Genomic DNA, 16245 nt, shown 5'->3' with positions numbered 1-16245 from the left:
AAGTAGGTCTTTATTAACTATATAGGACTTGCATAAATTGAGGGTAAAAACACTGCAACTGTAGCTCCCGGAGCATTCGTCAATATTTTCTCTGAAACAACTGGAAGAACACACAGAAAGGAAAGGCATACTTTGGACCGCAGTACAAAAATATATTGTTGAGATTGCTGCCCAACGACAAACACTTCACATCCAACTCACACCCACTTGCTAAATCTGGTACCTGAGCAAAGAGGCTTTGTCTGACTGGACTACATTGGATAGGCAGTGAGTAAATGGAAGGGGAAATGACAGTACCTGCTGGCTGCTGTGGAAGCTTTCACCTTCTTCCCTTCTAAAGAAGCCAAATGCTGCTCCAAGGCATCTAAGAGGCTACTGGGGGCCTATTACAATGGAAACAAATAGTGAGTTCAAATGTTGGGGGGGGAAATGTCATCACAAAGGGGTAACAGCAGATGGAAACACAAACAGTAAGCATGCCTAGGTATTTTACAATGCACACAAAGAGAAAACGTACTACCCTTACAAACACTTAAAAAGAGTGGGATACACATACTTACAAAACCTGGAATCTAAAGATGGAAAGTTAAGGAAAAATACAGAATATAAAGGTGGTAATTGTCAGAGATGATAAAAAGAGAGGTTTTGGGAGAAAGGTACTAGCTAAAGGCATCTATTTAAATCCAAAACAGTCCTAATAAAAAACAAATCACAAATTGATTGACCTTGTAAAATACTGTTTGTCTTGCTAAAGCACCATCTGAACATGGTCATAACAAAAGTAAAAACCCTTTTATTCTAAGACTGGATATGTAAGCGAGAGATGTAGCTAACCCCACACAACATGTGGCCCTTCTTGAAAGGTGACATGGAACAGTATAATAGCATACAGGGTACTCCTTCCATCTCGGCTCTAGCCTACTCGGTGAACGCCTTGACAAAGGTCGATGTCAACACCTTTATGTGCTGTATGCCATGCAAGGTCAGGTGAGTCCTTGTTCGAATGCAAATAAAGTGCACCCTTCCTTCCTTGATCACAGATCTAGAAGTGATTGCAAAGATGAGAGGTTTTCAACCTATTGCTCTCACCAATCCAACCAAATCAGATCTGTGATTTGATTACTTGAAGGAAGGAAATAAGCATTTTGAAAGTATTTGGACTGGGCCCAAGTCTGGCGTTTCCTCTAGGAGGGGGCCACATGCAGTGTGGGATAGCTAGAGCTGTACAGAAGTAACCATTTGGGAGGTCTGAAACTGCAGGAGGTGGCAGGGTGGTGAGAGAGGCCGGAAGCCAGCACAGAGGGGTGTTGAAATAAAGTCAAGCTGAGGGGTTCAGCAGGGCTCCATCTCAGACCCGCTGCACTGTCGGGCCATGGAGATACGAAAGCGATAGATAGCACGAGGTCTTACCTGGGAGAGGTCTGGGATGTCCCCTCGATCAATCCCTACTTGCTGCAAGGAAGGAGAGAGGAGGGTCAAGATAACATGGAGGTGAATGTAGGAGTAAAAAATAAAATAAAATCTGATCACACAGAAGTTTGCAAGGTGGGATCTTACCGCCGCTACTTTTAGAAATTCAGAGATTCTTGTCATTCTAGTGAGGAATTTCTTGTAGATGTCAAGGCCCTCTTTGCATTGACTTTTCTTCATGTCAAAGTACTTCTCTGTGAAGTGAAAAGAGGAAAATGATAATGAAGCACTGGAACTTCAGCAAAATAGAAGTGATAAAACTTAGGTATAACTTACATTTTATCAAATCAGGATAAACTATCAAACTGCCTTTACAAATCAATGGGGGAGGTGTTGAATTTTCCATAGTATAATTCTATAAGTAAAAGCTTTCTCCAATCAGAAAATCGGCCCTTAAATATGGATGTCTGCAGGAAGTATACAAACTCTCCAGAGGGGTGCATGAATCCTAAACATGTCTCACTAGCTTGTAAAACTCCCACTGATGTTTGCTCATATCCAATTTGCTCCTCCACCCCCCACAGGCCTGCTCAGTCCACCAAAAGGAACAAGGCTCTCACCTGAGTGAGAGGGATCCATCCTCATAGCAGAGAATACAGCCTTGACATGTACAGTGGGGAAAAAAAGTATTTAGTCAGCCACCAATTGTGCAAGTTCTCCCACTTAAAAAGATGAGAGAGGCCTGTAATTTTCATCATAGGTACACGTCAACTATGACAGACAAATTGAGGAAAAAAAATCCAGAAAATCACATTGTAGGATTTTTAATGAATTTATTTGCAAATTATGGTGGAAAATAAGTATTTGGTCACCTACAAACAAGCAAGATTTCTGGCTCTCACAGACCTGTAACTTCTTCTTTAAGACGCTCCTCTGTCCTCCACTCGTTACCTGTATTAATGGCACCTGTTTGAACTTGTTATCAGTATAAAAGACACCTGTCCACAACCTCAAACAGTCACACTCCAAACTCCACTATGGCCAAGACCAAAGAGCTGTCAAAGGACACCAGAAACAAAATTGTAGACCTGCACCAGGCTGGGAAGACTGAATCTGCAATAGGTAAGCAGCTTGGTTTGAATAAATCAACTGTGGGAGCAATTATTAGGAAATGGAAGACCACTGATAATCTCCCTCGATCTGGGGCTCCACGCAAGATCTCACCCCGTGGGGTCAAAATGATCACAAGAACGGTGAGCAAAAATCCCAGAACCACACGGGGGGACCTAGTGAATGACCTGCAGAGAGCTGGGACCAAAGTAACAAAGCCTAACATCAGTAACACACTACGCCGCCAGGGACTCAAATCCTGCAGTGCCAGACGTGTCCCCCTGCTTAAGCCAGTACATGTCCAGGCCCGTCTGAAGTTTGCTAGAGTGCATTTGGATGATCCAGAAGAGGATTGGGAGAATGTCATATGGTCAGATGAAACCAAAATAGAACTTTTTGGTAAAAACTCAACTCGTCGTGTTTGGAGGACAAAGAATGCTGAGTTGCATCCAAAGAACACCATACCTACTGTGAAGCATGGGGGTGGAAACTTCATGCTTTGGGGCTGTTTTTCTGCAAAGGGACCAGGACGACTGATCCGTGTAAAGGAAAGAATGAATGGGGCCATGTATCGTGAGATTTTGAGTGAAAACCTCCTTCCATCAGCAAGGGCATTGAAGATGAAACGTGGCTGGGTCTTTCAGCATGACAATGATCCCAAACACACCGCCCGGGCAACGAAGGAGTGGCTTCGTAAGAAGCATTTCAAGGTCCTGGAGTGGCCTAGCCAGTCTCCAGATCTCAACCCCATAGAAAATCTTTGGAGGGAGTTGAAAGTCTGTGTTGCCCAGCGACAGCCCCAAAACATCGATGCTCTAGAGGAGATCTGCATGGAGGAATGGGCCAAAATACCAGCAACAGTGTGTGAAAACCTTGTGAAGACTTACAGAAAACGTTTGACCTGTGTCATTGCCAACAAAGGGTATATAACAAAGTATTGAGAAACTTTTGTTATTGACCAAATACTTATTTTCCACCATAATTTGCAAATAAATTCATTAAAAATCCTACAATGTGATTTTCTGGATTTTCTTTTCTCATTTTGTCTGTCATAGTTGACGTGTACCTATGATGAAAATTACAGGCCTCTCTCATCTTTTTATGTGGGAGAACTTGCACAATTGGTGGCTGACTAAATACTTTTTTTCCCCACTGTATGTAATGACCAGAGATATATCACATAGCTGCATAAGGTTTCTAGCCAAGTCTAGGAGCCAAGTGCAACTCTCTAACTCCATTCTAATATCCAAATATATTGTGGAGACATACAAGAATGTTAGTATACTGGAATATTTATTTCCAACCTTATACATTTTAATTTCCAACTCGTGCACTGAACTACATGTGCAAACAGATATGCAGTGTAGTTGAATACAGGCTGTGTACAAGACCAGTCTCTCCACCAGCATCGGGCTCAATTTCAGGACACTCATTTATTTAGAATTCGAAGAATTGGAAACTAGATTTCTTCCCCAATGTGTTTCAGACATTAAATAGAATGGCCGAGTTAAAAAGGCAATTCAACCATCCTACTGTATGTCACCTAGCAAACCTAGATCACTAAAACAAAGCAGAGTAGTAGCAGAACACGGTCCTTTAACGGCCCTCGTTAAGTCAACCTGATAGCGAGGAGCAGGCTGATAGTGAGTGGTAGCAAACATTTGAGGCCAGTGATACAGTATTAACCCAGAACGACAGGGTGCAAAGATGTCTCTGCATCAGTGCCGCTCCATGGTAACAATGATACGGAAATAATGACTTGGTTTTGGCATGCCAGAGGCTCTTGAGAGCCGGAAGGCGGAAGTACTTACCCAACAGGTTAATAATGCCTTCGTTGTAGGCCGCAAACAGTCGAATGGCATCTTTGAACAGAAGCATGAAGGCTGCGTTGATCACTCCGTTGGTGAGCTCATTGGCGTTGACCTGGAGATGGAGGGGGGATCCAAAGCAGACCAATTGAATTGACAGTCAACCCATCAAGCATTCTCATTGGTCTGACTCACAGAGCTAACTCCCAATCCACACGACAGAGCTACTCATTCGCCAACTGTTTTTTTGCAATACTGTTACATTCGAGACCTGGAGCGTTTTGTTCAGGCCATAGCAGTACAACAAGTTACAACGTGCAAAATGTCAAGCATTGAAACTCACATTGAAATCAAGTAGCGCATCCATTTGGTTTTGGATAATGGGTAGGGTCTTCAGTAACTTCTCGGTGTTCATGGTTCTCATAACGCCATCCGCCCTTGGGGAATGATAATATTCCAATTATTAAGGGCCCAATACTAATGGCTTTGGACTGTCATGAATGTCATAAAGCATGCAATTTAAAATAATGCATTTGGATTAGGTTTGGTGAACTACACTACACTTACTCAGATGCCCAATCCCAAATCAACACCTACACCATATACACTTCATGCAGGAATAAGCAATATGCCAAAAAATATATCCAAAATGCACTTCTCAGGAGTCGACTGTACAGTGTGTATACAATATAGAAGAGGCTAGGTAGACCTGAGCCGGATGCTATAAGAAAACGTGTGAACAGAGAATTAAAGTCCTTACCCTCGTTTAACTTTGGTGAAGTCAAAAGCGACTTGTCGATACGACACAGCCTTCTCGTTCAGGTAGCGACTATACCTCCTTATGAACGTTGACATGTCATAGCCTGAAAAAGACAATAGGGGAATAAATGTTTTAGCATCAGGTGCATCTTGATCGTGACACACATCTCACTATAGAACTGCCACGTAATCACCTTTTCAAACAACTAGCCTATACTCTTAGCTGTTTATTTGGGGAACTAAGAGATACAATAAGCGGAGGCACATTCTTTCCATTCATTTTGGAAATGAAGACTACTTCAGAGTTTTTTGGTGGATATACAGGTAACTGCCAAAATAAAAGAAACACCAACATAAAGTGTCTTAATAGGACGTTGGGCCACCACGAGCCAGAACAGCTCCAATGTGCCTTACCATACTTTCTACAAGTGTCGAACTCTACTGGAGGGATGCAACATCATTCTTCCACGACAAATTCCATAATTTGCTGTTTTGTTGATGGTGGTGGAAAACGCTGTCTCAGGCGCCACTCCAGAACCTCCCATCAGTGTTCAATTGGGTTGAGATCTGGTGACTGAGACGGCCATGGCATATGGTTTACATCGTTTTCATGCTCATCAAACCATTCAGTGACAACTCGTTCCCTGTTGATGGGGCATTGTCATCCCATGGGGGGATAGCCATTGTAGCAAAAAATAATGGGTAACTGCATTTTTATGTATGACCCTAAGCATGATGGGATGTTAATTGCTTAGGAATTGCTCAGGAACCACACCTATGTGGAAGCACCTGCTTTCAATATACTTTGTGTCCCTCATTTACTCAAGTGTTTCCTTTATTTTGGCAGTTACTGGTATGTGCCACATGCCGTGAGACAAAAGACACAGGCAGACTTTAGGACACTTCAAGTGTGTGTTCCAGTGTTGCCGTGATACCAATGTCATACTATCATGATACTCGTGAAAGCCTACCATGGAAACAAATAAAACTAACTGAATTGTCTGGTCCTTTAACTATTGTGCGCAATAGCTTGAAAAAAACCCGGATGGGACTCAAGGCTGTCACGTTTATTTTCCAAGCGATTGTACTTAGTTTACTGATTTCTTCAATACTGAGTATTGTGACAACCTTACTTCCAACATCTGCATTGCTTGCGGTTTGGGGTTTTAGGCTGGGTTTCTGTATAGCACTTTGTGACATCTGCTGTTGTAAAAAGGGCTTTATAAATACATTTGATTGATTGATGACAATGATCATGAACTATCATAAATACTGTCTGTATCATGAATATGGTCCGCCCCGTATTTTCTTCTAAAGTAAATGCTCAACAGGCCGTCTTCGACAGCTCACCATCGTGGATTTCTGTCATGAGTGCTATACTCCCCAACCTCAATCAAGTCACCATCCTTAAACAAACTGACAGCTCCCTATTACCCTCATTTATAAGTAACACAACATGACTAAAGGAATGTGGGTTATTATGATTAGGGATGTTTACTCTACCATTATACTCCCACTTGAAAGTCCCACTGGTCTGGGCTGCCAGGCATCTTGTTAACATGGGAAACAACCTTGAGTAAATAAATTCTGCTGCGCATGATATGAGCGGAGTGTCTGCCATTATGCCTTAACCATTCCATTGGGAATAGAGCGGAGGGGAAAAGGGCAGGACCGTTTAAAAGAACAGTTCTCCACTCTCAGTCTTGCCTGTTGTCGCACACACACACACACACAAACACGTTTAGTAGGCAAAAGTTATGGAACGTTGCAGTTCTTGAATAGAGCTGACGTGATTCCTTATTCTACATGTCAGATATAAATATTTTTTCTAGAACAAGCATGCCTATCTGAACGTTCAACGACATTGTGCCCTGCTGAACACGGCCCTGTTGAGTGCCCTGAGAGAATAGGCCTTAAGATACTGGAGCATTTCAGCTCATACAGTGTAGACCATACTGAACCTGTGATAAAATACAGAGAGTGCTTCAGAGCTGACTTCACTCACCTTGTAGGCCACTTTTGTCCAAAAAGTTACTGAGGTTAAAAAGCGTATTCCTTGAAGCCAGGTACTGTATAAATTTCTGCAACACAGAAACAGTTGTGAAAACTTTCTGTAATACGAAAGGAACTCATAGTCAATAATTGCATTCACCAACAGCAATTGAAAATGCATAGCAATGTTACATAAGAGCACCTTCTCAAAATAATAAGTATTATTATTTGTTTTATGATATCCAAATTGGTAGTTACAGTCTTGTCCCATCGCTATAACTCCCGTACGGACTTGGGAGAGGCGAAGGTCGAGAGCCATGCGTCCTCCGAAACACGACCCTGCCAAGCCACACTGCTTCTTGACACACTGCTCACTTAACCCGGAAGCCAGCGGCACCAATGTGTCAGAGGAAACACCGTACAACTGGCGACCGTGTCAGCGTGCATGCGCCCGGCCCTCCACAGGAGTCGCTAGACCGCGATGGGACAAGGACATCCCGGCCGGCCAAACCCTCCCCTAACCCGGACGATGCTGGGCCAATTGTGCGTCACCTCATGGGTCTCCCAGTCGAGGCCGGCTGCGACACAGCCTGGGATCGACCCAGATCTGTAATGACGCCGCAAGCACTGCAGTGCCTTAGACCGCTCGGGAGTCCCCCAAAAGAAGTATGTTAAATTACACAACTCTGTCACTAGATACGGCTTCACTTCAAAACAACCAGTGTTAAAATGGATTTCAAAATACCTTAACTCAACACCACTATTAGGCTGTTGTCATGACTTGCCCTCATGGGCTGAGGATCAAAGATGCCGGCTAGGCAAAGGTTTGAACACCCCCTTTCCTGGGGGCCAGTTTTATGTAAATACCGCGCTCTCTCTTCCTTGCCATGAAGTATTGGGAAAAAGGACAACTTTGTTAACACAGACATTCTTCCCGCCAAAACTCCAACATCCAAAAGTGGAAAATGAAACAATTCATTCTTCAAAGAATGTGGGAAATGGTTGGCGACTAAAAGAACAATCATGTCAAATTTGTTACCATGTTGTGATGTCATTAAAGATGGTGGAACAACATAACTGTATCTCTGGGGGTGTACACTTCCCAGTTATAAGGTTTGCATCTAATTGTGGTATAAAATGAATGATTAAGTGTAATAATACTTTTGTGAAGATAACAATGTGATTTTAGCATTCTAGATGAGATGATTGTTTTCCATATTGATTTGTTCTCAGTCAGTGGCCACACCCAGATGAGCACAAACATGATGGAATGCCCCTTTTACCTAGAGTGCATAAAAAGCCTTGAAAAACAAATTAACATTAGACCAGCAGACGTGAAGCGTGAGCTAAACGTTACAAAATGGTTTAAAACTACAACTCCATTACCAAAGGAAGACCAAGCAGATTACAGTATAAGCTGGATGTTGCAAATGGTTGAATTTCTACCAGACCAGGAAGCATGAAGCTGAAGTTACACGTTACAAAATGGTTAGACCAGAAAACGTGAGTCCACACGTTTGAAATGGAGAAACTCTGAAACTCTCAACGAGGTGAAGAAGAAGACTCCAATTTGCATACCGCCCCAACAGATCCACAGATGATGCAATCTCTATTGCACTCCACACTGCCCTTTCCCACCTGGACAAGAGGAACACCTACGTGAGAATGCTATTCATTGACTACAGCTCAGCATTCAACACCATAGTGCCCTCTAAGCTCATCACTAAGCTAAGGATCCTGGGACTAAACACCTCCCTCTGCAACTGGATCCTGGACTTCCTGACGGGCCGCCCCCAGGTGGTAAGGGTAGGTAACAACACATCTGCCACACTGATCCTCAACACGGGGGCCCCTCAGGGGTGCGTGCTCAGTCCCCTCCTGTACTCTCTGTTCACCCATGACTGCATGGCCAGGCACGACTCCAACACCATCATTAAGTTTGCCGACGACACAACAGTGGTAGGCCTGATCACCGACAACGATGAGACAGCCTATAGGGAGGAGGTCAGAGACCTGGCCGTGTGGTGCCAGGACAACAACCTCTCCCTCAACGTGACCAAGACAAAGGAGATGATTGTGGACTACAGGGAAAAAAAAGAGGACTGAGCACGCCCCCATTCTCATCGACGGGGCTGTAGTGGAACAGGTTGAGAGCTTCAAGTTCCTTGGTGTCCACATCACCAACAAACTATCATGGTCCAAACACACCAAGACAGTTGTGAAGAGGGCACGACAAAGCCTATTCCCCCTCAGGAGACTGAAAAGATTTGGCATGGGTCCTCAGATCCTCAAAAAATTCTACAACTGCACCATCGAGAGCATCCTGACTGGTTGCATCACCGCCTGGTATGGCAACTGCTTGGCCTCCGACCGCAAGGCACTACAGAGGGTAGTGCGTACGGCCCAGTACATCACTGGGGCCAAGCTTCCTGCCATCCAGGACCTCTATACCAGGCGGTGTTAGAGGAAGGCCCTCAAAATTGTCAAAGACTCCAGCCACCCTAGTCATAGACTGTTCTCCCTGCTACCGCACGGCAAGCGGTACCGGAGTGCCAAGTCTAGGTCCCAGCTTCTACCCCCAAGCCATAAGACTCCTGAACAGCTAATCATGGCTACCCGGACTATTTGCACTGCCCCCCCACCCCATCCTTTTTACGCTGCTGCTACTCTGTTAATTATTTATGCATAGTCACTTTAACTCTACCCACATGTACCTCAACTAGCCGGTGCCCCCGCAAATTGACTCTGCAACGGTACCCCCCTGTATATATAGCCTCCCTACTGTTATTTTATTTTACTTCTGCTCTTTTTTTTCTCAACACTTTTTTTGTTGTTGTTTTATTTTTACTTTTTTTGTTAAAAATAAATGCACTGTTGGTTAAGGGCTGTAAGTAAGCATTTCACTGTAATGTCTGCACCTGTTGTATTCGGCGCATGTGACCAATAAAATTTGATTTGACATTGAACTAGACCTTATAATCTGTCTGCAGCTGGCATGAATAGTCGTTTAGAGAACTTTCACTAAAGACACGAGTTGGGAAGGACAATCCCTCTCCGACAACCGCTGGTACATCTGAAAGTATCCATTCTAACCACCACTACGACCAGAACCTCTACTAAGGACACTGGGATCTCTGGTGGACAAACCAGAGTCCTACATCATCAACTCAACTATCGAGGACAGCTACACGTAAATACAGGTTGCATTTCTAATCCAAATGAGCGTTTAGTGGAGTTTTAAGCATTTATATTTACGTGAGCGTAGTTTCCAAAGTAACCACGATAGTTTGAATCTCTGTCTCTCCCTTCCACTCTGACCCTCCTTCTACCCAAGCATTCATGCGATTGTTAGTCCAGTCCACTAGGGACCTGTCTTCATTGTATTATGTTAGTCATCAATAACCTGTGTGTGTGTGTGTGTGTGTGTGTGTGTGTGTGTGTGTGTGTGTGTGTGTGTGTGTGTGTGTGTGTGTGTGTGTGTGTGTGTGTATATATTGTGTTATTATTTAGTTTTTTTTTTTTTTTTTTTTTTAGGGGGTAGATCAGATTGTAACTTCCATCAATGGAATTGTCTGCATCACTTCCAATCCTACGTTTTTTTCCCCCCCTTGCACGCACACATAAATATACACACGTATCCTTAAAAAAAATAATAATATATATATATATATATTTTATTACCCTTTATTACTTTCTAACCCACACCACCCCTTCCCTAATTGGAGTAAACAACAATGGTTAGGCCTCTACTTCCAGCTTATACATACTATATACACATTTTATGGACACAGTCAATTTTACAATCATTCTATTATTTGTTTTTACTCCTGAACTTTCTCTACTCTCAACCCCTCCGATCATTTTCATGATGTCCATCCGGTTTGCTTCTATATGCCATATCTTTCTAACTGTGTTCTTTCACAAAAGCTCTCAACGTATAACCTATATACTTATTATGGACACAGCATGCTTTACATTAGTGATCTTGTTGTTATTAGCTGTTGATAGTTATTAGTCCCATCCTTCAACTCCATTTAACACCACCCATCTATCGCTTAACACCATCCATATTGGATTTGTATTTGCCATATATTTTTCAACTGTACTGTGATGTTTAAAAAAAGTTCTGAACCCTTCTATTATCATTGTTTCTACAGATTGTAAATTGAAAATAAACATTTTTGCTAAAAACATTATTATATTATTGATCGATTGACTATGACTTTTCAGATCACCCAGTAGTGCTATCTGCAGGGTTAGCTCCAGGTAAATATTGCAATCCTTTAGCCATTCCTGGACATTTTACATTTTAGTCATTTTAGCAGACGCTCTTATCCAGAGCGACTTACAGTTAGTGAATGCATACATTATTTATTTTTTCCAACCCCCTGTGGGAATCGAACCCACAACCCTGTCGTTGCAAACGCCATGCTCTACCAACTGAGCTACATCCCTGCCGACCATTCCCTCCCCTACCCTGGACGACGCTGGGCCAATTGTGCGCCGCCCCATGGGTCTCCCGGTCGCGGCCAGCTACGACAGAGCCTGGATTCGAACCAGGATCTCTAGTGGCACAGCTAGCACTGCGATGCAGTGCCTTAGACCACTGCGCCACTCGGGAGACAAAGACCTGTGTCCAAAAACAAGCTACAAATGGACAGTACCAAAACAAATGATCTAATGATTGTATTTTTGCAGCAAAATCTGCAGAGCTGGGAAGATTGTATCCCCCATATAAATAACATTCTATTGGTAGCAAGAATTTTGTATAATAAGTTTTTAATCCGGCGTCGTTTTGCGTAAATTCATCAACACTATGCCATGGAATCGGTACATCAAAAATCTCTTCCCATCTATTTTGCAATCTACAGTGAAGTCAGAAGTTTATATTATATACACCTTAGGAATTGTGAAAAACTGAGTTTTTAAATGTATTTGGCTAACATTTAATCCTAGTAAAAATCCCCTGTCTTAGGTCTGTTAGGATCACCACTTTATTTTAAGAATGTGAAATGTCAGAATAATAGTAGAGAGAATTTTTTATTTCAGCTTTTATTTCTTTCATCACATTCACAGTGGGTCAGAAGTTTACATACACTCAATTAGCATTTGGTAGCATTGCCTTTAAATTGTTTAACTTGGGTCAAACGTTTCGGGTAGCCTTCCACAAGCTTCCCACAATAAGTTGGGTAAATTTTGGCCCATTCCTCCTGACAGAGCTGGTGTAACTGAGTCAGGTTTTTAGACCTCCTTGCTCGCACATGCATTTTCAGTTCTGCCCACACATTTTCTATAGGAATGAGGTCAGGACTTTGTGATGGCCACTCCAATACCTTGACTTTGTTGTCCTTAAGCCATTTTGCCACAACTTTGGAAGTATGCTTGGGGTCATTGTCCATTTGGAAGACCCATTTGCGACCAAGCTTTAACTTCCTGACTGATGTCTTGAGATGTTGCTTCAATATATCCACATAATTTTCCTTCCTCATGATGCCACCTATTTTGTGAAGTGCACCAATCCCTCCAGCAGCAAAGCACCCCCACAGCATCACAGTTGGGATGGTGTTCTTTGGCTTGCAACCCACCCCCCTTTTCCTCCAAACATAACGATGGCCATTATGGCCAAACAGTTCTATTTTTGTTTCATCAGACCAGAGGACATTTGTCAAAAAAGTTGGATCTTTGTCCCCATGTGCAGTGGCAAACCATAGTCTGGCTTTTTTATGGCGGTTTTGCAGCAGTGGCTTCTTCCTTGCTGAGCGGCCTTTCGGGTTATGTCGACATAGGACAGGATCTGTTTGTACAGATGAACCTGGTACCTTCAGGCATTTGGAAATTGCTCCAAATGATGAACCAGACTTGTGGAGGTCTACAATTCTTTTTCTGAGGTCTTGACTGATTTATTTTGATTTTCCCATGATGTCAAGCAAAGAGGCACTGAGTTTGAAGGTAGGCCTTGAAATACATCCACAGGTATACCTCCAATTGACCCAAATTATGTCAATTAGCCTATCAGAAGCTTCTAAAGCCATGACATAATTTTCTGGAATTTTCCAAGCTGTTTAAATGCACAGTCAACTTCTGACCCACTGATATTGTGATACAGTGAATGATAAGTGAAATAATCTGTCTGTTAACAATTGTTGGAAAAATTACTTGTGTCACGCACAAAGTAGATGTCCTAACCGACTTGCCAAAACTATAGTTTTGTGGTTGAAAAACGAGTTTTAAATGACTCCAACCTAAGTGTATGTAAACTTCCGACATCAACTGTATATGGGACGGCTGTCAATCCTTTGGTCCTGAAATGAAACTGGTATACTTTCTTATTCATCACAATTTTCTTTAATGCAGACAAGTTCCTTACTTTTTCCCCCTTCCACTTTCCTCTTCCATTTTTGCGATAATGCTGCAATTATTTGTTTGTAATTTTGGGTAGAGCAGACATTTCCATAAGTTTTTGTTAGCTGCATGTGCGACATAACTCCACCAGTCCTACCTATGATATAATTTACGAAGATCATACATTTTTTGAAAATGTTTTTTAAAAATAATGGTATTTTTATCAATTAGTATATTTGAGTTTTACCACAATATTTGTTGCATTATTTGTTCTGTCATTTCTGGAGTATTACATTGAAATTGCAACCAACTTTCTATGGCTTGTTTTAGAAATAGTGATATTTGGGAGATTACTTTTCAAATAACTGAAAGTGAGAGGTTGTAATCTGAATAAAGGGAAAAAGGCCATTCTTGAACATTGGGTGAGAATCTTACTAATTTGCTAGAGAACCAGTTCGGATTTAAGTATAACTTTTGTATGACTGAAGCTTTTAGTGATAGGTCTAATGCTTTAATATTTAATCATTTCTGTCCTCCATATTCATTAAATAAATAGCCCCATTCAATTTTGTCTGGCTTGCCGTTCCAAATAAAATTGAATATCAAAACTGTTCGCTAGGCATGGCAAGACCATAAGCAAATAGGTAAACTGGGATAATACTAAAGAGTTAATCAGGGTGATTTTTCCACAAATTGACAGGTATTTACCTTTCCATGGTAGCAAGATCTTTGCTAACGTTCTATTAAAATTTATTGGAGTGAGATTATTTATTTCATTTGGGATATGTATTCCGAGTATATCCACATCACCATCAGACCATTTAATTGGTAAACTACATGGTACTGTACATTTTTTATTTTATAGTGATCCATTACGTAATATAGTACATTTAATCATAATTTGGTTGTAATCCAGAGGGGTTAGAAAATGTATCTAGATCCTCTATGAGGCTGTGGAGGGATTCAAGTTGTGGATTTAAACACATTAATCATCAGCGTACAATGACACCTTTGTTTTTAAGCCCTGGATTTCTAATCCCTTGATATTATTGTTGGATCTGATTTTAATAGCTAACATCTCGATGGCCATAATACATAGATATGCTGATAGTGGACAACCTTGTTTCACTCCTCTTGACAGTTGAAAACATTTGGAGAAAGTGCCATTATTTACTATTTTACACCTAGGCTTACTATAAATGATTTTTCCCCATTTTATAAAGAGATTCTCCAAAATTGAAATGCTCCAGGCATTTATATATAAACCACAGTCGTACTTTATCAAATGCCTTTTCAAAGTCTGCTATGAATAGCAGGCCTGGTTTCCCATATTTTTCATAGTGTTCTATTGTTTCCAGTACTTGCCTTATATTATCTCCAATGTATCGTCCATGTAAAAAACCTGTCTGATTAGAATGAATAATGTCCGACAATACCTTTAATTCTATGCGCTATACATTTTGCTAGAATTTTTGCATCACAACACTGAAGTGTAAGGGGCCTCCAATTATATTATCCACTTGTATCTTGTTTCAGTAATAATGAAATCAGACCTTCTTGAGTGTCTGATAATCTACCATTTACATAGGAGTGGTTAAAACATGCTAATAACGGTCCTGAGTATATCAAAAAAGGTTTGGTATACCTCGACTGGTATGCCATCCAACCCTGGAGTTTTCCAGGACAAAGTCTTAATTGCATCCAGAAGTTCCTCCTCTGTAATTTCACCTTCACATGAGTGTCTTTCTGTATGGCTGTTAATTTTACATTATCAATAGAAAAGCTTCAGTTAGAGGAGATGGAGGCGACTGAAATGAAAACATATGCTTAAAGTACTTTGCTTCCTCCTTCAAAATATAATTTGGTGAATCATGGGTGACTGTCATTTGTAAATTATTTTTGATAGCCTTTCTATGTTGAAGATTAAAAAAGAATTTGGTGCATTTTTCCCCATATTCCATCCAGTTTGCGTTATTTTTATAATATATTACACTTGATCTTTCTTGAATAAGTTTCTCCATTTCTTTTTGTTTTTCCTCTAATTTATTCTGAGCCTCTATGTTACAGTTTTTATTGCTATCTATCTGTTTTGTTAGACCTTCTATTTCCTTTGTTAGTGTGGACTCTTTTGACCTAAATTGCTTTTGTTTTCGAGATGAGTACTGAATTGCATGGCCTCTAAAAAGGCACATTTAAAAGCGTCCCATACAATAAGGGGATTTGCTGTACCTATGTTTTGTCTGAAAAAATCAGTTATAAATTCCTCTGTCCTAGTTAAAAACAAGTTATTATCCAATAGGCTTTGATTACATTTCCAATATCCTCGCCCACGTGGAAATTCAGTAAGAGTAATGTATATGCAAATTATGATGGTCCGACCACATTTTGTCCCCTATCAACACTAACTTTTGGTGCCAACGAGAATGACATAAGAAAGAAGTCAAGACGACTAGCTTGATTGAGTCTCCGCCATGTAGATATCTCACTAGATCAGGATATTTAAGCCTCCATACATCTATAGTTCTAATGTATCCATGACATTCACGATTTCCTTAAGAGCATGAGGGTGATAGTTTGTAGTGTGATTTCCTTTACGGTCCATTGAGCTATTTAAAACAGTATTAGAATCTCCCACCATAATAATAGAGTCTTGTATTGCTTGCAGGGTTGATAATTTATTATATACATTGTCAAAAAAGTGTGGATCATCATTATTTGGTCCGTAAAGGTTAATGAGCCATATCTGTTTATGGTCCAATAACATATTTAAAAATAATCCACCTACCTTGCGGATCTGTTTGGACAATTTGCAGATTCGGAAATT

General features: G+C 41.2%; 1 protein-coding gene across 6 annotated transcripts in view; it reads right to left on the bottom strand.

Annotated features, from left to right (window-relative positions):
• The window catches only part of LOC311142217 (phosphatidylinositol-binding clathrin assembly protein-like), a 71598-nt gene that overhangs the window by 29117 nt on the left and 26236 nt on the right, over positions 1–16245 (bottom strand). For all 6 annotated transcript variants that reach the window (XM_084177822.1, XM_084177821.1, XM_084177823.1 and 3 more), the window contains exons 3-9: positions 7093–7168; positions 5089–5191; positions 4672–4765; positions 4332–4443; positions 1558–1664; positions 1411–1452; positions 298–383 (exon numbers count right to left, since the gene is read on the bottom strand). In XM_084177822.1, coding sequence (XP_084033948.1) covers positions 298–383; positions 1411–1452; positions 1558–1664; positions 4332–4443; positions 4672–4765; positions 5089–5191; positions 7093–7168 — 620 coding nt within the window. The remainder of the gene's footprint in view (positions 1–297; positions 384–1410; positions 1453–1557; positions 1665–4331; positions 4444–4671; positions 4766–5088; positions 5192–7092; positions 7169–16245) is intronic.

The sequence above is a fragment of the Coregonus lavaretus genome (genome assembly GCF_964263955.1).
Source record: "Coregonus lavaretus genome assembly, chromosome: 15".
Classification (NCBI taxonomy): Eukaryota; Metazoa; Chordata; class Actinopteri; order Salmoniformes; family Salmonidae; genus Coregonus; species Coregonus lavaretus.
This window is presented reverse-complemented; position numbering and strand designations above follow the sequence as displayed.